The sequence below is a fragment of the Echiichthys vipera genome (assembly GCF_963691815.1).
Source record: "Echiichthys vipera genome assembly, chromosome: 22".
NCBI classification, from domain to species: Eukaryota; Metazoa; Chordata; class Actinopteri; order Perciformes; family Trachinidae; genus Echiichthys; species Echiichthys vipera.
The window spans coordinates 10,237,682-10,264,887 of NC_139847.1; the positions used below are offsets into that span (position 1 = coordinate 10,237,682).

Consider the following 27,206-nt stretch of genomic DNA (forward strand, 5'->3'; position numbering starts at 1 on the left):
GTAGTAAGTGCACCTTGAGCTGGGATTGTTTTGTGAAACGACTTCAGCTGTCCAAAATATGTATTAGTCTCAACAACACCCAACGCTTTATTAAGTCAGTAAAGGTTTAATTAGTAACAAATGTTTCACAGCTAAAAAACATACCTTATAAAATTCCACAAGCATTACAAATACAAATAGTTAGAATACAATATAGTACAAGATTTCATATATTAAAGCTAATCTCCAGGTTATGTCCATTCATGAAGCCTTGGGCTTGCGTCTGATCACTGAATTGATCCAGTCGATATAGTTCACCACTTTGGTGTAAACACCGGGTTTCCCAAAGCGGCCGCAGCCCTCTCCCCAGCTGATGATCCCATACAGGAAGCTGACATCATTCCTCCCACAAGCCAGAGGGCCCCCGGAGTCGCCCTGCAGAAACGCGTATAAACATACATGCAGAGATCAAAGCGGAGTCACACAAACAGCTGAGTCACACATTAATAAAAACTAGACCTGATATATTACTCTACTTATGAGATAAACAGATATCGGTGACATTTAATTGAAGAGGAAGGAGTTTAAATAGTTTACACCGCAGGTTGAGTAGGCAGCTTGGTGCTGCAGACATCCCTGCAGTTGTCAGACGCTCGCAACCCTGAGCGGGGAATCCTTGCTGCCGTTCCATTACTATGATACCTTGAGTCAACTTCCTGATATCGACCCTTTCAGAGCAGAGGGAGGTCAACAACTATGTTGGCTCCTGGGGTCTATTTTGCCCAGAACAGTCGTAATTTCCAATACTCCAGAGCAAAAGATGAAGAAAAAAATATGAAGCCAGTTGCACCAGCGCTTCGTCAAATTTAACCTAGCTTTTGTTTGGTGTTTATTAAGTGGAGGTTCTTACATAAAGACATTTTACTACATATTTACACCTATAACCTGCCAGGTGCAACTGTTACGTAACTAACAGAAGCAAATGACAACGCTTATGTGAGCTTGCTCACGATGAGAGTAAAGAGTAAAAGGAGTAATGGGTTACGGTCGACACGTCGGACCTTACGCTTAACTGAAATTCTGTTAAATAAAAATGTAAACTGGGAAATGTTTAAATTACAATGCACAAAAACAACACAATCGACCTCAAATTTGAAATCATTATGCCAATAATGTAAATGAGCTGGCTAAAATGCTTTTATGTGTTTTTTTCTACAAGGACGTAGCCGTTCACTTGGCAGCCTTGGATTTAATAATCACTGTCTCTCTGAAAATGTTTTCCCACCTGGCAGGCGTCCACGCAGCCGTCCAGGCCCGCACAAATCATGTCAGCGGTGACATGGTTGCCATAAACATCTGGCTTCCTACAAGTGTCATGAGGAATCAGTCTCAATCCACCCTCCTGCAGACTGGAGTAACCCTCTGCCTCTGTCAAAATAAAGCACAAAAAAACTCATTACATTACAAGAATGTGGAACCTTAACATATGTTATTATAATTTCCACCTGACTTAAGGTTGTGCAGGGTCTTGAAGTACACAGACAATGAAGACAAAACTTTTGTCAAAGTGAAGCTACGGTGCAAACAAACTCTGGCTCTGCTCTGACAGTTCAATGTGTAAACAATAAATCATTTATTGGCGTTACACTACCCATACCGAACAATCTGTGCTTGTGTATGAATGTAGACAGGTGTTAACATGACGACACAGCACTGATGAAATTACCCTTATCACTCACTCTCATGCATGTATCCCCAGCCGCTGATAGTGCAGCAGTAGTTATCAGGGAACGTCATGCTTTTGTCTGGGAGACAGATGGGTCTGATGAACGGGGTTCTCCTCACACACCGCCCGTCCCGCTTCGCCAGTTTGATCAGAACTGCCAAACAGAAACGCAATGTTATGAAACGGACAGAGAGAAAATAAAAAGTTAAACAGATGAAACAAGTGGTAGACTTGGAGACTCCGCTGCCCAATGAAAACGCCCCACCCAAAAGCCTGTGTGTGTGTGTGTGTGTGTGTGTGTGTGTGTGTGTGTGTGTGTGTGTGTGTGTGTGTGTGTGTGTGTGTGTGTGTGTGTGTGTGTGTGTGTGTGTGTGTGTGTGTGTGTGTGTGTGTGTGTGTGTGTGTGTGTGTGTGTGTGTGTGTGTGTGTGTGTGTGTGTGTGCGTGCGTGCCTGCGTGTGTGTGTGGAGGGCGGGGGGGGGGGGCAGAGACACAGCTGCTGAGTGATGCACAGCTGTGAACACAGACTAGAGTCCTAAGTGAGTTTGTGTGCTTGTGAATGGGGACAGGAGGTCTCCTAGTTTATGTGAGTCACTGGTAAACGTGTTTGTGTGTGTGTGTGTGTGTGTGTGTGTGTGTGTGTGTGTGTGTGTGTGTGTGTGTGTGTGTGTGTGTGTGTGTGTGTGTGTGTGTGTGTGTGTGTGTGTGTGTGTGTGTGTGTGTGTGTGTGTGTGTGTGTGTGTGTGTGTGTGTGTGTGTGTACATTTAATGCTTACCGATGTCATGTACTCTTGGATCGAACACTGAGAACTGTTTTGGAAAGATGTACTTCTCCACTCCGAATGTCCTGGTGTTGGGACCGGTGACGTTGAAATGTTGCTGGCCGAGCACCACTCGGATCTGAGACCTCAGGGGACTAATGGAAGAGACGCTACTATCAGTAGATGGTGCTGCAAAGAGTGTACTCATAATACTCGTGTCCATCGTCCGACATTTTAGCCCAGAGTCAAGTCACCTCAACAACAGCAAGCTGAATTTCCTTGAACATCGTTTCCCAGAGGATTATTTCTGGGACGCCACAACCTTTCTTTTAGGAACACCATTAATCCAACATGTCCATGCGTGCAACAAGTGGAAACCTCCAAAAAATTAAGACAACGCGGAAGTGCCAACATCTGCAGTTCCTCATGTGGCCATTTGGGACTGGCTCCAAAAGTGAGTCAGTCTACATACTGTATAACCCCATGTTAAAATACCCAACTTAACAGCAGGAATAAACATGTTTAAAGGTGTCCTATTATGCTTTTCCTTAGTTTCTGCCACACATATCTTGTTATAAAGTCGGATATTCATGCATTTTCAAATAATGCTCCAGGCAAGGCATGCCAGGCACACCCCCTTAGTACAGCTCAATCAGCTCTGATAGAACGTGCTGCTATTCACAGCATTAGCTGAATGCTAACGGCAGTGAAAGCTGTGATATTTATTGTTTGCGTTGCTCATTACTCCCTAATTTCGACACAACATGCCCCGTTGTGTTGTGTTTGGTATTAGTTGTGATTTATAACGACATTAGCTACATGCTGGCGAAAGTAATATGGTACAGCGGTGGAAGAGACGGGGAAGTTCCTCACCAATCAGGGAAGACTGGGATAATGGTGCAGCAGACATGAGCAGTATGAGAAAAATAAATAGTTTTTTGAACATTAAAGCATGTAATTATGTTCTAGTAGAAACACTAAATACATGTATGAAGCTGAAAAAAAACACAATAGGTCCCCTTTAAACTGGTTGTTAAACTACTGTGAACCTCATTCGATTCAATGATGTAATGCTTTAGCTCAAGATCTTTGAACTTGGACAATGACAACAATTGTAATGCATGCAACAGGCATCTGTCTGCATGTAAACAGCATCAGTGCATGAGACACGTTTAGGTTTTCCTCGAACTGAATGTCTAAATATAGTGTGTTCATAAAGCTGTGATGCTGAGGGGTCAAAGTCTTTGAATCGTGTGGCTTTTGAGTTTTGACCTTTTGTTCAGTCAGCAGTCAGAAAAACAGTTTTTAAAAAATGCTCCCCTCTGATCTGTGAATATTTTTCTGAAGGACTATGCTTCTTACACTGCTGACTCAAACTCCTCAGACAGAACTCTGACTGAAAAGGGCTCCCAAGGACACAAAAAGTCTTTTCTACTCCCAAAGTTTCACACACTTTTTCACGCTTTGTTGACTCAATAGTGCTATAAAACCTTTGCCTTTTCGGAAGTGACATAAATGTAAACATCAGCGTCCGTGACATACTTGCGGAAGAAGCAGTGAGCCGCGGAGACGACCCAGCAAGAGGAGACCAGGCTGCCGGCGCAGAAGTCTGACTGTCCGATGTAAATGGCTGCCATCCAGGGGTGAGTACCTGGCAGAGCGGAGGTACCGCCCAGTATTCGCCCCCTGGCTATCGATAACCTCTTCTTGTGCTTCTTCCCACACACCTGCTTTTTGGCGGGCTTGGAGGGCTCAGGTTTTTTATTGCCGGGCAGGACATTAAACGGGATAATCCTTCTTGAAGAAGCTGCATAAGGAAACAAGTTCATGATTATTTCAAATGCAGATGCATAATTGCTACTATATGCTACAATTTTTAAACAAGAACTACATCTACTAAACCGCTACAAACCCATCTATTTTTACATTCTAAATACCTCTTCTGAACATTTTTGTTTTTGTTGCTGGCTGATTCTCCCCTGAAAGAAGCAAAACAGAAAGAAATCTGTTCTATAGTATGACGATGATGTCAGGGTAACAGAGCAACATCATGCTAAAAAAAAACACATGCTGAGGAGGGCACAGCAGATGGGAAAAAGCTTGAGGATTCTGTGGATACCCCTGGCATCATGACAGTCGGCCAACTGAGCCAAATCCCACTCAGTGCATAAACATTTGGCTGCACCTGACATGACATGTTGATTCAGCGTGAGTCATGCCTTATTTCCCCTTATCTCATCTAGCCCACGTTTTTAAATTAAAAAAACAACCTGCCAAAACCAGTCAACTTGGCTGAATTCGACTTTTCAGAGCAGCGTGACTCAACGGAGATTAGCTGCATTCTCCAGGCTCTCTGTTTTCATCACAAACACTGGATTTCTGAGAAAACGTGGAGGCATTTAATGAGCTGTTTTGAATGTGTCGCTGGCTGGTTTGTGTCAAAATCACTGTTCAATAAGGGTCTATAATAAGGACGTTAACGGCTTACAGATATATGCGGGATAAACAAAACGAATTCCTCTTCTTCTTCTTAAACCGTATGGCAGAGCATCAAGGTATATCAACAATCCTGTTCAGTGATGAAACCAGCTACATTACAAACTAACTACAGATGCAATAAGTTCTCTAACGCTTAACGATTCCTAATCTGGCCTGACCAAATTTTAAAATAAGTCAGCACAAAATACAAGGCCCCGCTGACATGAAAAAAAGACAACAAAACTCTACCCTGTGCCCCGTTTACTCACACACAGGCATCACACAGGAGGGAAGGTCACAGTACTCCCAGGAGATGGCGCCGTCATTTAGTGTGTAGCACCAAGGCATCTTGTCCTTATCTGGGTTTCTGCACAAACACAGAAACACAGCGGGACAGAGTGTGTGTAGGTGTGACACCTTTGTTTATAACACCACACATTACTCAGCACAATACAGGAGCTAAATGGCTTACAGGGCATCCTTCCCTTTTGAATGTGGAGGCTGAAACAATTTCAGTTTTTCGCTTTCATAAACATATTGTTTTAATAATAAGGAATGTTCCACTGAGTTGCAATATGAAAGTTATAAACTAACGATAAAGGAGCATGATCCATCTTAGTCGGAGCCTTTTCAGACACTCATAATCCCAATATTTGCTTGAAATTGACTTTTCTTTGATGTTTGACACATTTTAGGGTGCATGCCATTTGCAGTGAGTGTGCCATATGGCTTCTGGGTAGTCATAGCAACAACGGCCGAAGAAAGCAGTAAAAATAAAAATGGAAGAGGAGCGAGTATGGGGGAGATAAGTTATTTTTATTATACATGCGCTGGATTCACCATGTGCTTCTTTAATGCTCATAGTGGTTGCCTCAGAGAAGACTTTGTCTAAAGAAGTCCTTGCACATGAGCTTTACAGATAAGGGTTCGAACTAACAGGCAGCTTTGCTAGCTCAGGGTAAAAAGTTGGATATTGCAGCTTCAAAGTATAATTCCTGGGAAAAGTATAAGGAAATCTGGCCGTGCAGATAAGCAAACCAAAAATCCACTCATAATTTCACTAGAAGTAGCTTTCATTTATCATGTTTCTCCCAGAATTAACAGGATGTGGCAACACACACCTGCAGTAGGCATGTTCCCCGAGGCCCCTGAGGGGCGAGGCAACCACCGTGCCAACATGAAGCTCGTCATACAGCAGGTCTGAGTTCCACGCGACACACGGGGTGCCGGACACCGTGGCGTTCACCACCCCTCTGTAATCCGTGCCTCTGCCGTTATAGCACCGCGTCTCTGGCTCTGCACACAAATGCATACGAATAAGCCACAGACAGAAATGCACAAATCAAATCATGTCTCTCCATTCTGCAGTATCACCCAGGTATGGAAACGACAAAGATGCAATCAGACGTTTTCTGCATGCGTGAAGACAGATTTCTTTCCTTCACAGTCAGAACAAGTCCTGAAAAAACCTCTCTGTATGCATTAACAACCTTTATAACAACAGCTGAGTTTACAACAAGTTTAGTGGCTTGCTCGTGTCTTCACTTGCCACCATTACTCAAAGCATTATCACATGCATAAACATGCACTGTATGAGCATGCGTACATAAATGCGTATATGGTCACATAAAGAATATTACTACCCATCACAACAGTCCTGCTTTTACTCACCGAAGCTGCAGTACGGGCCGCTGTAGTCATGTCTGCAGTTACACACTTCCTTGCCCGTGGCTGTGATCAGTCGACATGATCCATCATTCTGACAAGGGTTTGAACGGCACACTGGACACAAAAAGGCATAATATTTCCATGTATTTCCATATATGCTATGTAATTGCATATGTATGGGTTTCTTCATATATGGGAAGCAACGAGCAGTTGCTTGTTTACGCATTCAGCAGTTACATGGCCAAATCATTAATTTGTTAGTGGTCTCTACCATGTCCGGTTACAGAAGGCGGCTGTTTACAACAAAAAGGCTCTGATAATCTGACTGTCCACGACCTGCTCAGCCCCAGACACCAGACAGGCAGAAGGTTAACAACTACCTGAAAAATATGGTAAAGAATCAGTCATTTCCCTCAAGAGTTGATCTGCTGGTTGTGTAAATAAGAAATTTACATGTCCGCCATGTCGACTTTATAAGGCGATAATACTGTCAATGTTATATCTTCACTATGCTGCGCTGCCCTCAAGTGGCGACAAAATCAATTAACGCAGGCCAAAGAGAGACTTTACTCATTTTAATTTAGGTCTGTGTCGTGGCAATATGGGCATTGTGTTCAGATGAACAGTGTTTGGCCTGATTTTAAAACCTGACGATCTCTGAGATCTGCTGATTCCAAAGAGTGATGATGCGACACAGTGTGATTCAGCGGATTTTGGCAGATCTTGATGATCTGATCTGATCTGAACTTCCCCCACTGATTTAAATGGGTGAAATATTCCTTTAAACAAAATAAATCTCAGCACTGAAATTACCTCATAATTTCTTCACCAACTTTAAAAAGTACAGTGCAAACTGGTCCTGGGCTCTAATGTACAAATAGTGTATCTGGCCCTGAGTATTCCCTTAAGATCCATTGCAACATCTGTGAAATATGTTGACGAATAGTAATGCCACATCTGTATTGTGGTCATCTATGAGTTTAATTTCTCCCCTTAAGACAAATGTTATTTATATAGCTAAAATTCATCTTAGTTCAAAATGAAAATATAATTCAATTTAATCTGAGGAGCAAGTGAAAGGACATTCAGGTGCATTTAGCTTACATGACAGATTAAATTCCACTGTAAGATAAGCCCCTACCATCATGACAAAAACAGTTTCGGCTCAGGGAGCATGAAACCACCACACTGCCTCCCTCTTTTATTAAATGCCCATGAACATCCCCCCATGGAGATGAAAGCACCTTATGGACCCATGGGGTGTGTCCTAAAACACTATTCCTGACTCACAGTGAGTCATATAATCTGTCTTTTCTTCCATAGCAAGGTTAGTCTTGTAACTATGGAGCTGTGATCAAAGAGAAAAAGCATGTCTCCGGACTGGGAGGAGACCTGACACTTGTATCTTATAAGGCTTGATAAGTTGAAAAAAAAGCTTGTGAGATCAAAAATACCTAAAGACATCTTTCCTTAGAGCACATTATTCTCCATTTCAGTCAGTACATTAGGTGTCCACGATGTAAAGTACTTTACAAAAGCAGTGTCTGCTGCAAATGCAGTTGATTCTTAGGAACTACATGCAGAATAAAATTATCTTGCTTCTCCCCTTAGCGGGTTTCACTCTTATCATTGCAACTAAAACAAGACACAATTGAAGCAGAACAAGAGCTGAAAGCATCTTACTTGTGTAGCGAACTCTTTCACACTTGATTTCCCCTGCCGCACATGTGCACTGTTCCACATTACGGAGGTGAATTCGTCCCCAAGACTCTCCGATGTCATAATAGCGCAGGTGTAGGGTTTCATAGCACTTCTCTGAAAAGCCGACACAACACATAAAAGGCATCAAGTTGAAAAGTGAGAAGAGATTGAAGAGCTCAATGGAGAGTAAAGATGCATTCAGTGGATCCATTATAGTTTGTCTTTTTTTGTTTTGTTTAAGTTTTGTTTGATTGTGAGCAATTTAAATGACTTTGAATGTAGAGTGAAACGTCTTCGCAAATGACTCATAACAGACTTCCCTGAAACTAAAGGTGAAACTTCTTAAAGGGAGATAAAGGAGGGAAGAAGTAGAGCATGAAATTTCATTCTTGATCTTAGAAATTATTGTTTGACAAACAAGATTTTAAATGATAAGACGACATAATTTAGTCAGGTGCACAAAGCATGTCCCATTGACTTATCAGACTTTTGGAAAGCTTCAAACACATCTCACTGTCTTCAGCACCACTTTTCCAGAGTTCAAGAATTAACTTTGCAATAGTTTCCTTTAAACATCATCTACCCTGATGATGGTTTCTAAGTTGATGAGTTTTAAGGTGACTGACAGCAAGCAGCCTACTGGCACGATGATATAAAAACATCACATTCAGGCACAATGAAATAATGATGGCAAAGAGAATCTGACTAAACCAAATAAAACAACAATAAAACAATTTTTTACGTTTGACAGGAGGATACACGTAACAAAGCAGTGGTAATGTGCTTGTCATTTATAAATCAGAGTAATCAGCAAGTGTACATACTCTGCTCACAGAGTCTCCCACTGAAGTGCTCAGGACAGGAGCACTCAAACGAGCGCCTGTATGGGATCCGAGTGCAGACACCTCCATTCTGACATGGATTCACCTGACATGGATCTGTGATTCTGCGTGACGAGTGGACAAAAACTGAAACACATCAATGTGGGAAAACATAGTTTGAACATAAATATTACAGTCTTATTATAAAATAATGTCGTATCGGATTAAATGTAATCTGTTTAGTAAACTAACCATCTGGCTGAGTTTTCTCTGTTGCACAAAAGCCCCACTGCCGGTCCCGATCAAAATTATGTGTGAGGGAGCACCTACAACAGACGAGACAGACCGATTATACAGTCATCAGCATGTCACTTGGATTACAAATAAAAGAAACGTCTGCAGTGAGAGTTCATTGACTAGCAGATATTTTGCAATATTATATATTTAGTGAATGAATTAATATATTTAGTGGTATTTCTACCTTTAATGTTTCATAATGTATGAGGCAACTGAGACGTATATTGCAAATCAATGAGTAGGACGCTTTATGGTTATAGCCAAGCTAGTAATTTCACTTACAGATGGCTATCTCAGTCTGTCAGTTTTCCATTCCAGATTGGATATCTGCTCCGATATTGACTAATTAGCCGATCGGGCATTCTGATCCAGTCATATCTTTTTTATTAATATTATACACAGCAATACAGTCAGAGCGATCTAGTCACTTCAATTCTATGTTTGCAACACCGGTTATGGTTTTATATTACATTTTAAAACATCTGTTTGCAGTGCACTTTACATGGATGTGTTATATATTTATTTTTCCTGCTAATGTACACTTTGTTATTTGTTATTAAATAGTATTAAGTACAGTTATATCTGTGTTCATTTGTTACCTTTTTTAACAAAGCTAAATGTTTATGTCAAGCCTGAAGCCTTCACTCACACGGCAAGGTATGCGCTTCATTCACTCAACAGTAGGATCGGATTGATATCAGCCGATACGCTCAGCCCAGGATAGCATCAGGAAAAACTGGATCAATGGATCTATAATTCAGACCACACAACAGTCACACGGTTGGACATCTGAACTATTGTTTTTTTTGGGGATCCATCCAATAACAGACCTAAACTGAACTGAAGTAACACGATGAGCCTCGCTGCTTACGAGAGCTGAGACCAGCGCAGGCAGGGTCCTTTTGGAAGAACAAGCTATGCAGCTAAGCTACCACCGTAATGGCTAACTGATAAGCTAACCTGCCTTGGCCTTGTCTCTGGTGTTTGAAAGCGGTCCTTTTGTGTGTTTTTCCTCATTTTAAACCTCTTCAGCTCACTCCACGTTAGGACTAGGGATAAGACTTAGAGCTTTAAACCCTCCACACTAGTTCAGAACACTAACAAGTTGCTCTTACAGTCTCTATGATAGAGATGCTGCAATTCTTAAAGACCAGTTTGATTCTGAGAAAAAAGGAAAATCTCTTAATAACAAACCAACATTCACTAACTCTGTCAATCATCCAGGACTTTCATCAAGTAACATCAGCATACTTCCGTGACACTCACTGAATCTGCAGTACATAAGGACAAACCTGTCCTGACACCGAGCTCATGAGCACATCGCAAAAACATGCAGGGTCATATTGCAGTAACTTTATGTGTAGGTGGATAGGTAGGTAGATGTTGGGCCATATATAATTGCATTCATGTTGCTCCAACTTGCTGGCACCCACCCATCTTGCCGCAATTCCAAGGTATGATGAATGAAAAGCCCTTTAGCAAGCTTTTTTTTCCCAAAATAAAAATCAAGTAAATTGCTGTTGTCTCACAATCTGAAGCAATACAATTTTCAATTCAATTTCAATTTCAATTTTATTTATAGTGCCAAATCATAACAAAAGGTTATCTCAGGACACTTTACAGAGTAGGTATAGACCCCTCTATGAATTATTTATGATTTAGATAGACTCAACAATTCCTCCCTAAAGTACGGTGGCAACAAAAACCTTCCCTATAACAGGCAGGAACGTTGGACATCTGTCTGCACCAGTTGGGGAGGAAGAAAAGAAGAGAGAAATAGAGAAAATATGGACAGATCGACAGAGAGAGAGACAAAGACAGACAGACAGACAGACAGACATACTTCCAGAGATGCAAGCGACCACAAAGTAACAGTGACTATAGTGATATCTAAAGCAATGTGAATATGACTTAGAAGTTATGGCAGTTAATACAGCAGAACTGCAAGAAACAGGCACAGCTGGAGTGACAGAACATGGCAACGATTATAATAATTGTGGCAGACATGGAGCTGAATTAGTTACATGCACAATTTTAATATATAGATAAAAAGTGCTGCTACAGCGACGTTACAGCCATTCACTCACTGCAAAAACAAAAGGAGCAAAGATGTGGAAGACCAAGAAACGCTGTCCAATCAGAGCAGACTGGGCTAAAGAGGCAGGTGTTCAACAGAACATTTCAGACAGGGTGAATACAGGTATTCAGACGGACAGTATGAGAACAATAACGTGTTTATATAAACATTAAAGCACCTAAAATACGTAAAGTAAAGTATGAACCTGAAAATTAGCATAATATGGGACCTTTAAATACTGCTGGTTACAATAACACCATATTTTGATATCCTAGCTAGGGCAAACAAAACATCAGCAGGCACAACGACGATTCAGCCATTAGCAATTTTCATTCATTCATTCATCTTCAACCGCTTATCCCGGTGTCGGGGTCGCGGGGGTGCTGGAGCCGATCCCAGCTGACATTGGGCGTGAGGCGGGGTACACCCTGGACAGGACGCCAGTCTATCACAGGGCACATAGAGACGTACAGAGACAGACAACCATTCACACCTACGGGCAATTTTAGAGGCATCAATGAACCTAACACCTGCATGTCTTTGGACTGTGGGAGGTAACCGGAGTACCCAGAGAAAACCCACGCAGACACGGGGAGAACATGCAAACTCCACACAGAAAGGCCCAGGCCAGGATGCGAACCTGAAGCCTTCTTGCTGTGAGGCGACAGTGCTAACCACTACACCACCGTGTAGCCCCCATTAGCAATTTGAATTAGATTATTACCTCACCCATGACACAACACCTGCGGTGTGTGTGAGTTACATAGACAAGGTGTGTGGTTTGTGAGTGATTTTGTGAATAAAACCAAATATGACAAGGCAGCCCTAATACCTGTCAAGTGTTTGTCTGATGCGAGTGTGTGGTAACTTTGTGTGATTAAGTAACCACACATTACACATTAGTGATTGTCTGTTTTAAGCAAAACAGTAGATCCGAACGGGCTGGCTAAGAGGGACTCACCATGGTTTTGAGGATAGGATGGTGAGGCAGTGATGATGAATCCTTCCACCCTGACGAAATGGGAACTTACATTCTTTCCCCATTGTTGTAAGAACTTGCAACAGAACAAAACAGCTTATTAGTGATTTCCAAATGGACACAGAAAACAAAAGTGTGAAATCAGAAAGTGTCTGAAAAACTTCTGTGCAGTTACCCCCTGCACCTCACACACAAAGACCCCTTTGACTTTGGACATAGCTCTGATCAGAGGACAGTAAATCCACGATCCTCTTCACAGATGGCTAAATCATGCTGTTATAAGGATGGTAAGAGACCTAAGCATTAGCATTTCCACATGCTTTAAGATTCATGCTGCACAATCATCTTCCTCTGTTACCACAGCTGAACATATAACACATTAGCTGCCAGTTCTGTGCATCCTCCTCCCTCCCTCCCTCTTTTCTCCTCTGAATCAAACACAGGTAGGTTAAACATACCTTTCCGGCTCTCCCTGTATGGCTCTTTGGAGATGACCGTTTCATATCCAGGGACTAATATACGCTGAAATCAGGGGGAAAGAAGTTGTTGCACTTTTTTCTTGCTTTTTACGCACGCAAAATGGAAGAAAATGCGCACAAATGGTAAGAAGGATGGTTAAGACTTACCGCCCGTGTACTGAAAACACACGGTAGAAAAAGTAATATAAGGTATGCCATCATGGAAGTGTGCATGTGTGGGTCCATGGTGTCCGGAGAAGCTTCTTTCCAGAAGTCGGAAGAGGGTCTGTGCGCCTGTCACGTTATATCTCTGAGTTTCCAAGTATTCAGCCTTCTGCTTTTGGTCATAGGAAACGTGGGAAACCCTGCAAGTATTATCCTGTCCCTTACAATTTCAAGCCGTATTGAGTAAACCCTTTGCGTCATTAGGCTTGTCTATCTCTGAGGCATCCTATATCCCGGCTGGAGTTCCCTCTGCAGACGCCCACGATGTATCATTGTAACTTATCCACGGGGAGAGGATAGACCAAAACTTTCCAGGGGCAGTGGCAGAGGCGGGGGCCGCCGCCGGTTCAGGCCGGGAGATGGTGCTGCAAAATCCCTCCTTTCCAGCCTCGGGGACCGTGTAATAACCGGCATTACAACCTCTCTGGTGTGACGTTAGCATAACACAAACTTTTACATACGAAATATCTTTTAAGTATAAATGGAAACAATAAGATAATGTATAAATAATGCTTACTTTTGACAGGTCTTGATGTTTATCGCCTGCAGTAAATCGCCGGTTAACGTCCAGCTAACTGTTGCCATGGTGAAGTTAGTTTTAAGTTGGATATTTGACGAACTTTAACGCAGTTTGAGACATAAACGTTAGCCAAGCGATGTACGGTATCGTCATATATTACATTTACACAACACGTTATATTATTAACTTGTTCGGCCGTTAATAAAGAGGGACGAAGCTTCCTCCCACTGTGACAAAATGAAGTCAAAACGCCGCCATGTTGAAATTTCGCCACCAGAGTCCGCGCAGTAGAGGCACGTTATCGTAGTGACGTCAATACACCTGCCCAACCAATCCGAGTCGATCACGGCTGTCGATCATGACGTTTCACCCCGATTCTATAGCATCAAATAACTAATTAAAACCAAACTACATGGAAAAAGAAAAGATCTGAGAAACATCTGCGTGATTAAAAACTACCTATGACGACAGAAACCATCTTTGGGAAACATTTATTTGAGGTGTACTGTGAGTTATTAGCTTGGCCCATGTCCCAGTCACTAACACAAATGGGGCGGGACTTATGAGCTATACTGCAGCCAGCCACCAGGGGGCAATCCAGATGCTTTGGCTTCACTTTTAAAGAGCTGTCAAGCCATCCATCGTTATATACAGTCGATGTGCGATACAATCAGACTTTTTTTCTTTTTTTTTTTTTACTAGACTGGGAAAAAAAACATACCTCCTATTATAATCTCCACCTCATCCTGGGTCTTCCCTGAGGTCTCCATATGGCATCCTTACTAGATGCCTGAACCACCTCAACTGGCTCATTTCAACGCAAAGGAGCAGCGGCTCTACTCCGAGTTCCTCACGGATGGCTGAACTTCTCACCCTATCTCTAAGGAAGACTCCAGCCACCCTCCTGAGAAAACCCATTTCGGCTGCTTGTACCCGCAACCTTGTTCTTTCGGTCATGACCCAACTTTCATGACCATAGGTGAGGGTAGGAACGAAGATTGACCGGTAGATCGAATGCTTTGCCTTCTGGCTCAGCTCTCTTTTCGCCACAACGTTGCGGTAGAGGGACTGCAACACCGCCCCCCGCTGCTCCGATTCTCCGGTGAAGGAATTCAAGTACCTCAAAAGTATCATCACTATAAAAAAGCAGATCTACAACCAGATTTTCTGCAAAAATGACACAAGTTTGAATAAAATCAACTGTGTTTTTGCAAAAAAATGTCCTTGTAGATCTGCTTTTTAACAATATCTTTGATAGTTTTTAATGGATGTGGATATCATAAGTATTGAACTATCAAAACTTTTGACAACCTTATGACATAGTACCAAGATGCTTCTGTGGGAACTGGCAGAGAAGCAGAGGGTGGAAGCAGTCTACACATGAAGACATCCACAGGTGGGTCATTGAGGTGTATCCCAAGTTTTTAAGATAGAACAGGTCCATTTTGGGGGGGTATCAAGGATCTGGAAGGATGTACTGTTCTAATGACCACTTCAACAATGCCAGTACCTTTAACAAAAGGGGTGGGGGGGGGGGGGGGGGGGGGTATGAAAGTGAAGAGCCCAAACAACCACTTACAGGCCTTGTAGGTTGTCAGCATTCCAGTAGTGGCATGCTCTGTCGAGACAAACGCCCCGTCCTATAATCTAACCTCTAATTTTCACCAGCTGTGATAATCTCTCTCCAGATGCTGAGCTAGAAATACAAAGAGGAGGCTGGACGACTAAGAAGCACGTCCACATTGGCAAAGAATCCCCAGGTGAAGGTAGAGTGTTTCCACAGAGGAAACTGTTCAGCTAAGACAACCAAACCATTAATTATTGACAATTCTGACTAACTTAGCAAACACATTAGCTGGCCAAGTCTGACAAGTAGGAGAATTCAGGGCTGTGAATGTCTTGCGTAAGACTCTGGGTTATATAAACTACAATAGAGGAATATTTCAAGCAGTTTTTTACGGGGGGGTGGGGGGGTGGGGGGATGGGTAGAGGTTAGGATTTCCCTGCTGTCAGAAATCAATCGTGCACTATTTACACAAGAAAAGAGCGCCAGTTTTGTTGGAATTACAGCCATTAAAGCCTTTTAATCATTCAACATGTGTACAACCTTAAAACCACAGAAGCAGGAAGTACAGGCAACAAAGGTAACAGAAAGGAAGGAAGAACATATATACACAAAATACTTAAATATGCAAGAAAATGATGATTTGCCTCCCTTTTTCATCCTAGAAACAAAGTCCTGCCTATGGTCCAACAAACACGGGTACCGCTTTCTAATAGGGCAACAGTGGTTAGACAAAAAAAAACCAACAACAACTCGAGAGTCACATACTAGTTTTTTGGAGCTTTCAACTGCATCACAGCAGAAGACGTTACTTCAAGATTTTTATGTCAAACATTTTAAAGTCTTTATACATTAAGTTGTAGTCAATAGCTTCATTAATGCAAAACAAATGCAGCCATTAAATAACTTGGTAATGCTTTAGAGATAACTTATTAAAAAGGACAACATTTAAAAGTGTTTTCCAGGGCTTCCAACTGGAACTCACAGTCTTCTTCTCCTAAGTATTACATTGTGACGAATAGACAAATAATCCCTTTGTTTGTACATATTGTTCCCTAACGTAACGTTCTTTTTAGTTAGCTCTTTAATTCATTTTGATGGCTTATTAGAAAGTACGGATTTATAAATGACCCATTAATTACAACACATTAACTATTTGGAATGTATGCCTAATTGGAAACTGGTACCCGAAAGTTCATCTCAGGCTTCTTCCGTGGCTCTCCTTGGTCTAACAGTAGAATTGCTTTGCACCTCATTATTAAACTAATCCATAACAAAAAATATCACTGTCCAAAAATTACAACCAGTACTAAAAATCAACAAGACGCCAGGATTCGTAACAAATATACAATATCTATCACCATAATATTTTTTGTTTGTTTGTTTGTTTTGGAGTGTACATGCAGCCCATTATTGAACCAATTCTCTTTCAGGAGACAGTGCCTCAGGCTTTAAAAAGTGCAGCAGTGGGGGTTCCCTTTTAGACAATCGTGGCCTTGTAAAGGTCTGTCTTGCAGTCCTTGCCCTCTGGCGGGTTGCGGCCGTTCTGGGGCGTCTGGGCATTTCTCAGCTTGCTCTGGCACTGCCGCAGCTCTGCGACGTAGCCCTGGAAGCTCAGGCTGAGCTCAGAGTCCTCTCCCTGGGTAGTTTCGAGTGTTCCCTCCTCGAGATGAACCCCCTCCACATCCATCACCTCCTGAGGCGTCCGTGCAGCATCGGCTCTGTTGGCGGGTGGTTTGGTGTTGGAGCTTGAGTCTGTTCTTCCCTCTGTGCACAGGAGACAAGAAAGACATGGAGGATTTAAGATGAGTTGATGCATTACAGGAGGCCAAGATGACTATTTGCATGACTATTATTTACACATCCAGTAAATGTGAGCAACATTATATTTTTTATATGTCAGATCATTTTCTGTGGGTTTATCACTATGAGTGGTCTACAAATCACATTTCACATAAAAATTTGATCCATTGTTAATATAAAACTGTTAATCACTACAGCTTTAAATGTCCCATATTATGAATAGTAATATCTCCATGTATTTATTTTATTATACAGCAGGTTGAGGTGCTATATAAATACTGCCAAAGTATAAAAAAAAATCAATCCACAGAGAAATGCACAGATCCTGTATTTAGAAACTGTGTCTTTTAACGAGCCGCCAGGCTTTCTGTACATTTGTGATGTCACAACTATACAATTAAAGGTATAGTGGCAGCTATAGTGCCTTTACAGTCATTCCTCCGCTGCAATGACATGCAGAAACTCAGAGAGCGCAGATGTGGAAGACCCAAAAACACTGACCAATATAACAGAGCAGAGTGTGCTTAAAGAGACAGGCGTGTTTCAGAAAAAGGGTAAATACAGGTATATTCGGACTGACTCAAATAGCTGGATTGGGCTCTACAATCGATTTCAGTACGTGCGCACCAGATTCCTGTGAACGTGCCTGTGTCTTCTCTCATCAATAAACAACATGGAATACATGCTACATGGAGGTAGACCGGCTAACTTACTCAAAGATAGCAACTGCTAACATCATTTAGCGTATGCCTACAAAACATGCGTGAGGGGGAAGGGGGGATCTGTGGCGTGTGCACAAACTGTGCCTGAGAGTCAGCTCAGAGCTGAGTGGACACAATGATACGGGCGCGGTGGATTTTTGCAAAACAAACAACAGGTATTTACATGCACGCAGGGGCGCGGGTTTTTTTTTTTCTAAAACCGGATGATTTATGTTGTTCTATCAGAGCAGAGTGCCGGCTTCAGTGAATATGATCAAAGAAATGTTGCCGACTGGAACTTTAAATTTGAATTCTTCATTAATATTTTATTGTAATGATAGATAACAGTTCAGTGAATTTCTCTATGTATTTGTGAAATTTTGTCTTACAGAATGGGGTAAGCAATGTTTAAATCAAGCTTGATGTTGCCTTCCCCACAGTAAGACATACAGCTTATGAATTAAACACTGGCATCAGATTGGTACCTCGATCAAGACCCAAAGCCCAGGTAACGTATCAGGACTGAAAAAGTGGGATTGGTGCATCCCTAATTCAGACAGTATGAGGAAAACGAACGTGTTCTGTGAACATTAAAGCATGTAAACATGTTCTAGTAGAAAGCCTTAATACAAGTATGAACCTGAAAACTAGCAAAAAGCAAAATCTGGGACCTTTAAAGCTAATCACCACAGGCAAACAATCTTCATTTTACATTCAGTTATCAAAATATAGTTTTATATAACAGTGACTAATCATAGATACAAAAAACTTCACCATCTCTGTGCATCTTTGACTCATGTGGTCCTGCAGGCGACTGAGCAGTGCCTTCATATCAGATCACATGATCACCAGATGCATGACTGTATGAGACTTCAGAGGATCTAAGAAACGGAAACTTTGTCACCCGTGATGTGGGTGCACATTTCAGCTCTACGTCAATCAAATGAACACATCAGTTTAATGCAGTTTGTGTAATCTGACAACTGTAGTGTTGTGTAAGCTGGACAGCTGTTGTCAAGACATGATGACATAACTGCTTGGGCTTAAACTTGCTGAACTGGCTTGCCAAATAATGGGAAGAAGTGCATTAATTTGCCGACTTGTTGTCACTTGTGGTATATTTCAACATCACCGTTTGTGCTTCGTTTCAAACAATTTAGAGCTGCATGACCATGACATTCAAATCGAATGTGAAGAGGGTGTGTTGGGCGTGGGCACTAATGCCCCTCTTCTCATGAAAGTGCATGCGGTGGGGGTTTAAAAGCCAAAGTTTCCAGGATGCTTGCATTACAGTTATGATGATTAATAAACACTTGTCATGTGAACCCTGCGGCCCCACAGACTCTAAACACAGAGGCCCAAGTGACTCAAGCGCAGCACTTCAACACACAGACTCTCCTAACGCCGATGACTGTGATTCACTGCTGTTCAGTTCAGATGTAAACACAGCACTGTGAGCTCCAGCAGCTGACCTTACACGGACCCTCAGCAAGACAACTATGGCACAACTGGAACTACAAAAGGTCAACATGAAAACATCTTCAAGGACTTTTCAACAACTGTCAAGGTCTTCTCTGAAGATCAAGGATATGATACTGACGTGTGTTTGGCAATCAAGGCGTGACATTGATTAGATGGATATAATCGATGATGTATCAACATAAATCTCAGGGTTTTCCACAGGACGTGATGTATTGATGCTGGTATGCAGAGCTGCTAAATGACGCATTTTAATGAACCGGGCCGAGGTTGTACTTCGGAAGCTTTAAATGTATTCACCCATCCATCCTCTCTCCACTGTCGACCACTCACTACACCGGTGGTTCCCAATCTGGGTAGTAGGTCACCAAAAGGAGTCTTAAGGGTCATGAGACGATTTAAGGAAGTATGAAAGAATCATTTATCATCTAAAATGTGTTTTATAAATGCATTTTCTCTGTGAGTTTTGGATAGCCTCAAACACTGCTCTATACCTACGTAATGTTAAAGGTCAGACAGGCGGTTGCAGGAGGGGAAACTCTAATGCAGTCTTTTTAACTCAAAAATGGTCCAGTGAGATTTCTATTTTTTTTTTTGTTTACCATAAAGCAGGTGGAGGTGCTGTATAAATACTGTGGAAGTATCAAAACCCTCAATCCACAGAGAAATGCACAGAGCCCGTATTGAGAAACTGTCTTTAAACAAGTCGTCAGGACTTCTGTACAGTTGTGATGTCACAACTATACTATATAAAGGTAGAAAGGGCTGCTACAGTGCTGTTACAGTCACAGAGGGTGCAGATGTGGAAAACCCAGAAATACTGACCAGTCAGATCAGACTGGGTTTTTTGGGAGGTCTTAAAGAGACAGGCACTAAACGGAGCATTTCAGACAGAGGGTGAATACAGGTATATTCAGACAGTATGAGAAAAATAATGTGTTTTTGAACATTAAAGAATGTAAACCCAAAATATAAGTGCGCACCTGAAAATGAGCATAATAAGCCCCATTTAAATTCAATGACTGTACAATCTGTACATCTCGTCTTCTCTACAAACCAGCATCTCACTGGAATAAGTGCGTTTCCCTCATGTTTTTTTTTAATTATTTACCCAAAACAACTTGTTTTAATGTTCAAGCTTACTGACTTACAAACGTGATGTATGGAAGCAACAGTTTAACAGTCTTGTCCACGGATCTGGCAGCAGCCGGGAGCTGGGACACACCAGCCAGACTGGAACGGACCCAGCTACGGCCCTCCTCACCGAGGCAGACTGCCAAAGATCTGCGATGAGCCCCTCCTCTGACCGCCAGGTGGGCGATAAGGCTGGCCCAGGGTCATAGGCTGCCAGCTGAGAGCTGACAGAGACACGGGGAGGAAGACAGTGAAGCGGGCCTAAAGGAAAACTGAGCCATATGGTCCCCTCAGGTGTACTTCTGAATCATTACAGAGAACTTTTGTAGATAGCCTGGCCTTACAGCAGATGTCTCATTTACTCCCAGGAATCCTCTAATCTTCTCCGTATGGGCCAAATCTTTCCTCTGAATTAAAAGCCATCAAGCAAAAACTTCTGACCCTGACTGCAGATGAAACACAATTTGAACATGAGCTCGCTGAATTAATTATTTCTGCAGTTTCTGTCTCATTTCTTAGCTTTATTTCTGACTAGACTGAAGACTTCAGACACTGAGTTTAAATCAGTCACACAAATGAAGTTACACTGTGTGATGTCACCCCCTGGTGGGCGTCCTCATCCCTACCAACCAAACCTACAGTCCCGACACCCGCCAGGCAGGGAGATGTGATTACAGCCGTGATTAGGAAGGAAATGATCGTGGTAACAGGGCAGCAGTTCTCTGTTCCACTGGATACAGACCAGAGGCCTTCTGGTTTTTATTCAACAGCCTAATCAGGGGCTAATTTACACCTGATATGCCAAGTAAAGGCAACTACTTGTGAGTAATCTTGGAACTGTACACGCTGTCTTTGAGCCACTGTTTTAGATGCAAAGGCTTAACTGATGTCAGGGTATATTGGTTTTTAGTGCGAAGAAAAATTTATTAGCCTGCTCAACACTAAGATTTCAGTGTGTCCTTTAAATGCATTATTTGATTTGTATAGTTTAATGACTTTGCAGTAGAACCTGAGGACATAATAAAGTCCCAACATTTAAAAAACTTATTTCTCACATGCGCTCATGTAAAAAAGAGAAAACAGCTGTACTATCCTCCTACTATAGTACTAAAGTAGCAATTATTTATTCCCTCTGAACAGCAGAGGGCGTCAGTTTAACAGTAATACACAAACTGGAGAGAGACAGAATCAAGCAAGTTGACACAGTAACTAATAATTGTTACTAAGTCATTGTATAACTTGCTAGGATGGATGGCCTCTGACATATTTAGTGGGTGTTTGTGTCTTAAACACATTGTTGAGCCCGTGAGCGTGACTTAACACCAGAATTTAAAAGTAGCAACTTCACAAAGTCTCTAAAAAAAAGTGGAGGCGTGTTAACTTGCTACATTTCCTGAGGTGGCATACAATGTTAAAAAATACAAGTACACCGAATACTTTAGCTGGTTAGAGACAGAGATAAATATGCAGGGAGATAGATGAAAACCAGCAGTGACAGTTTCTATCCGTAGCTCTGTCAAACCGTGGATAAGGTTACCATGGCGCCCGGTGGTGGGAAGAATCGGGCTGATGCACTTAGCAACCAGAAAAGAGGAGGGAGCCTGCATAGGAGCTTTCGATTCTTCCTCATCATCTTGTGTACATATCACCTTACATTAAAAACCTTGCTATTAATATGAGGCAGTGAGGTCAGAGAGAACATGTTCGTGCACCTTTGATAAAGTGCTTTGAAGTGCGAGATACTCTGCAGCTTTGTTGTCGGGATACGTGTGGAGTGTGATTATCTTCTCTTTCTGTAGAGTTCACAGGCTTTCAAAGAACGTTTTCCTGGGGGTTTCTTTCAAAACCAGTTGCCTCTAATTGGATATCTGAACACAGAAAAGCTTTTGCCGACATATTTCCTGACAACTCTGAAAATATCCACTGAAGAAAAAAAAACAAACCATCACCATTACAAATCAATTCACCACTTTGATTGTTTACCTTAAAATTTAAGTGGAGGAGTGGGGGAAATTGACATGGATGTGGAAATAGAAAATGAAAACCCATCTGCGGGTACACAATGACCCCGACACTCACAGCACACAACGGCAAAGCTTTAAAAAGACAAGAAGACAGACCCAAAAAGATCCACAATGTCACGCTAAAGCTACACACAGCAGAGCGGTGACCCCCTATCAAACGATGAAACACCAAACGAGGCTGACCAGGCGACGTTTAACGGCACCGCACCAGCACGCCACACTGAAACAATCTGAGCAGAACACACACACACACACACACACACAGCAGAGCAGAGACTCTCTGAAACGAACGCACACAGAAAAAGTACACAAAAGGAGTGGGAGCTGACGAGAGGAGGAAGCCACAAGACAAAATGAGAAAGAGCTATGGGAGAACGGGAGGAGGCATGCGGAGGCGGAGATGTGGTGGTGGTGTAAAGGGTGGGCGGCTCACAAACGTGTAAAAAGACAGACGAGAGTGATTTCCAATTCTAACATTTATTAGATCTACTCAATCACAGGTACAGAGTTTATTGGCAGTGATTATCTACAACAGGCATCTAGAGAGGGAGTGAATGACCCAGATAAAGAATGACAGGCAATTCAACAATGTCACCGGCGTTAAGGAGCACTTTTCCTCCCAATGACTAATTATTTTCACCATCACTCAAATTGTTCCGGCGGGAGCTGACATTGTTTAATGACTCATCCGATTTTGAGAGTTTGCGCTTTGACATTGTTGAATTGCTCTTAACTCTAGGGTGGTAGGATGGAGAGGAATACAGCATTTGTTTTGTAATGACTGTTAAGTGTTGGCCTGGTCCATCACTGTAAAACAATTTCATGGGTCTGGTTCGCTACGATGTCTTATAATTGTATATAATGATGCCGGGAAACACAGCTGCTGATCTAATCGCTCTCAATTGTTCAGTTGTAATCTTCAGCACAACATTCACTGACTACAGCACTGTCAAATATTGATTATTAATCCTGTATGCACTGTGCATATATTATTAATACTCAAAAGCTCTGCAATCTGTTACATCAGCATTCTCATGCACCCCAACTACAAAATAAACTAAATATTTTTACTGGAATACACTAACCCCAGTCAAATGGCCAAACCAACAATTTGTGGCGTGGGAAGAGACATCCAAGTAAACGTTACTTACTGAACAAAATATACACATCCCTATTTACAAGATGATCTGAGTGTAATTAAGATCAATCACACACATGCTTTGCTAAGTTTAATCAGACAAATCAGTTTAAATGAATGGCAAACTGAGAAAGAGTCAGTATCAATTTGTCATTAAAGTGCATCAGAGTCAGTGTAGAGGGAGTTTTATCATAAAGGCGGCCGGGTTTAGACCACCGCGGGGAGAGATAACGCACACATGCACACACGACACACACGCAAACACACGGAGCACTGGGTTGTTACACTGTAGAAATACCTGAACTGGACTTTCCCTCTCCACCTGCGTCTTGAGACTGGGGGCAGGGTGGTGGCGGGGTAAAGTTGGCTTCAGGCAGGCTGCTGTCGAAGGACGGCAGAGGGGAAGGTGATGGAGGCAGCAGGGTGCTGTTGGGACTGTTGATGTCCCCCTCCCCCACGAGGGTCAGGTCGTTGTGGCTGTCCTCCTCCACGGTGCGGAGGCTTGGTCGGGTGTCTTGGGGCCGGGGAATGGGGGACAGGTGGGTGCCGAATGTTGGGTGGCGAGGAGGGGGCAACAGGCACCGTCTGGTCCCGGAGTGTCCATTGGCACTGGAACTGAGGGAGGAGTCCAGGCTCTCCGAACGAAGGCTGGCGGTGAGGGCCCCCCGTGTGGAGACGCCATTCTCCCGGCTCTGTTTCAAGGAGTCAGGAGTGGAGCAGGCCAGGTCAGAGGAGACGGAGCAGGAGGAGGCGGACGGGGTTAGGCGCAGGAAGTCAGGAAGCACCAGGTCTTCTTTTCTCAGGAGTCCACGCTGGTCGTTGGCTCGGGTGCTCTGTGCCCGGCTCAGGAGCTCAAAGAATTCTGAAAAAAACAGATCAAACGAGTTCCCTCACTTAAACTTTCCAAATAGGTGAGCGCCTGGAAGAAAAGGATTAGTCGAGATTTGTCATGCAGCACAGCAGCCTCACACCCGACAATAAAACCCCCCAGAGCTGCCAAAGATATCAGTTAGTCCTGAGGCGAAGCAAAGCTTAGAAATCCACCAATAAGTCAAAAAGAGAAAGAGAGAAAGAAGGAGGGGTTTACCTTCAGCTTCATCTATATTAATCTTTTTCTGTTTTCTCTTTTCCCCTGGGAGTGCTGAGTCTGGTCCACTTGCTCTCAGAGAAAAGTCCTTTGGTGTTGACCTCTCATCTCCCTGCAGATGCAACAATAACAATGCACTCTGTTAGGGGATGGAGGGATGGGGAGGGAGGGAGGGGGGTGGTAAGGGGGAGGCTAAGCATGAGCACCCTACTGAGCAGAGTGTCCAGATTTACTGAGACCCTCGTGTAAAGATGAGCCTCGTCCTTCTGCTGGCTCTGTCTCTTTACTGACCTCACTAGAATCTCGACTGATCTGCCTACGTATGTTGCAGCAATTCAGGTGTGGGAAATATGAGTGAGTGAGTCAGCCACAGGCAGTGTTAGGGCAAAGAATACAAACAAATCAGGAAATAAACACCAATTTTAGAGCTTGTCATAGGTTGTAAATGTTAATAAAGATTAACCTGGGCCACAAAAAAAATGATACTGAATGTTGCAGAAGCAGCGCAGCGGTAGAAAAAGGACAAAACACCACATTTGGACTTTAAGCAACACGTTGTATGAAAACAGACATGTTGCAAGGACTTACTGTAGCAGAGAAACTCCTGGATGGAGGGTGGTTTTTTAGGGAGGAAGACTTTGATTTGTCTATTTAAAAAGAGACAGAGGGAAAACAATTCATCAGGTTGAATAATTGGATGAGGATAGGACACTCAAGACATAAGAGATATGTTCAAAAATATGTTTACTGTATTGTAGCAGCACTTTCTACCTATATATATATATAGTATATTATAGTATTTCTGAGTGCATTTCTCTGTGGATTGAGTGTTTTGATACTTTTTACAATATGGGACCTTTAAATACTGGGGTTACAGTGTGTTTGATGGTCTTACCTTTCCCTGAAGCTGGGTCGGCTCGATCCAAAACAACTCGCAGGCCATCCAGGCTCGATATGGGGGCGCCCAGGTCCAAAGGCTCGGTTTCTCCGCTCTAAAATGAAACACAGTTTAAAAAGGTCAGGAGTATCTTCACCTGTAGTTCTGAAGTCGAAGAATATGTCACAAATCTTAGTACATCGAGCACATGGCCAATATTTGAGTTGACAAGCTTTTGTTTAATTTCTTAACCATTTTTCAACCCTGGTCTACTGTATAATGCAGTTATAATGCAGTTATAATGCCTGGAAACCCACAGGACTAAAATAAATCATCTGGCAGGGGTTTAGGAGGAGGAGTAAAGAGTTGGCATGTTTGAATAGTGTCGTCATTCTTAATTATATCCCTTGGTGCTCCGTCTTTGGAGGCTGGGCTGAGTCAGAGCACTAACCACCGTGTAGAGATGGAAAAGGATGCGGTCGATTCCCTCCCCTAACCATGAGACTCCACCCTGTGGCACAGTCACACACTGCATGAGCTGCTCGGCGGACACACAGGAGCTTCAAAAAGATCAAGACATTGTAGCCACCGGGGATGACTTACTATTTTAGCCACAAGATCACTGAGGTGGAGGCCATATTTGGCCACAACAGGACGCAGGACCTCAGTGACTGGTTTGGTTGGTTTGGCTTTGAGTCCCACAGAGCGGTTAATGGGTACCAGGTCCAACCTAGAAGCAGGAAAAGAGCACAAGTAAATGTCAGCACAGACATAAAAGCACAGGCAGAAAACGTGATATTCAAAGATAATTGGCAGATCTAAACGAACGTTGGTGAATTATTCATACCTGAACAAGGTCCGCTTTTCCACTCTCAAGTCTCGAGTGCTGAGGGTCATGCAGTCTTGGTCCAGCACCAAGGGCTATGAGGAAATGATGACACCACACATTAGCAAAACATAAAGCCCCAGTAACCAACCCAAAACAAAAACTGTAAACTCTTTAGTATAGTACTTTACTGTGTAGTAATGTTTTCTTAGTCACAAAAAGACACATGGTCCATTTTAATCCTCTGTAATCTTTTAATTCACTTTGGCTAAATTCATCTTTTACCGTTTAACTTGACTCCTCACAAAACAAAGCATGTTTAAATGCTAAGTGTAGTCATTCTGTATTAACCAAAGATTGATTTAAACAAACAGAGGGTTATGTCAATTAATTTGCGATGTGCTTCCTGATCTATTAGCAGCAGATGTTTTGTCTTTTTTTGCATTTGTTAGTAGTTTGTGGGCAGAGTGTGCCTCCCTCACCTTCTCCCCTCCCACCAGGAAGAGGTCGACAGCAGCAATGTTGACGTTTATGCTCTGACAGAGATCTTGGAGGACTTCCCTTATGGAGGCACCGGGCCGAAGACTAACAGAAGAGCAGGAACCGTCGGGCAGCACCACGCTGCAGTGTTTGGGGGAACGCTCCCATACTGAGTGGCGATTATCAGACTAAGGACACAAGATTGGAATGAAAAGGATCAAAGGACTGCGTGTTGGCTTTCAAGTGTTAATAATACATGGATTCACTTTTGGAGTCAGTTTTTGTCTACTCTCTGATTTATGCCATTCCAAGTGGGCAGAAAAAAAACCCCAAATTGGCCTATTATGATGGCTTTTAAGAGACACTGGGCTCTGGGTTGCCATGGTGATCCGTCCAGAGGAATC

At 42.7% G+C, this 27,206-nt stretch overlaps 2 protein-coding genes across 4 annotated transcripts in view; both read right to left on the reverse strand.

Annotated features, from left to right (window-relative positions):
• Positions 1–240: 240 nt before the first annotated feature.
• Positions 241–13,163, reverse strand: hgfac (HGF activator; the record flags this gene model as incomplete). The annotated part of the gene is made up of 14 exons (XM_083937409.1): positions 241–414; positions 1,265–1,407; positions 1,719–1,859; positions 2,481–2,620; positions 4,008–4,272; positions 5,213–5,310; positions 6,065–6,239; positions 6,615–6,725; positions 8,295–8,426; positions 9,137–9,280; positions 9,386–9,459; positions 12,469–12,562; positions 12,945–13,008; positions 13,113–13,163. The coding sequence occupies 14 exons, from the start codon at positions 13,161–13,163 to the stop codon at positions 241–243; spliced, it is 1,806 nt and encodes a 601-aa protein (XP_083793535.1).
• A 3,535-nt stretch (positions 13,164–16,698) lies between these two features.
• Positions 16,699–27,206, reverse strand: part of LOC310963722 (regulator of G-protein signaling 12-like) — a gene marked incomplete at its 5' end in the record, with an annotated part of 38,439 nt that continues 27,931 nt past the window's right edge. For all 3 annotated transcript variants that reach the window (XM_083936633.1, XM_083936635.1, XM_083936634.1), the window contains 8 exons: positions 16,699–17,020; positions 23,831–24,394; positions 24,620–24,731; positions 25,208–25,266; positions 25,515–25,611; positions 26,100–26,226; positions 26,344–26,417; positions 26,805–26,990. In XM_083936633.1, the coding sequence (XP_083792759.1) occupies positions 16,734–17,020; positions 23,831–24,394; positions 24,620–24,731; positions 25,208–25,266; positions 25,515–25,611; positions 26,100–26,226; positions 26,344–26,417; positions 26,805–26,990 (1,506 nt within the window). In that variant the 3' untranslated portion in view covers positions 16,699–16,733. The remainder of the gene's footprint in view (positions 17,021–23,830; positions 24,395–24,619; positions 24,732–25,207; positions 25,267–25,514; positions 25,612–26,099; positions 26,227–26,343; positions 26,418–26,804; positions 26,991–27,206) is intronic.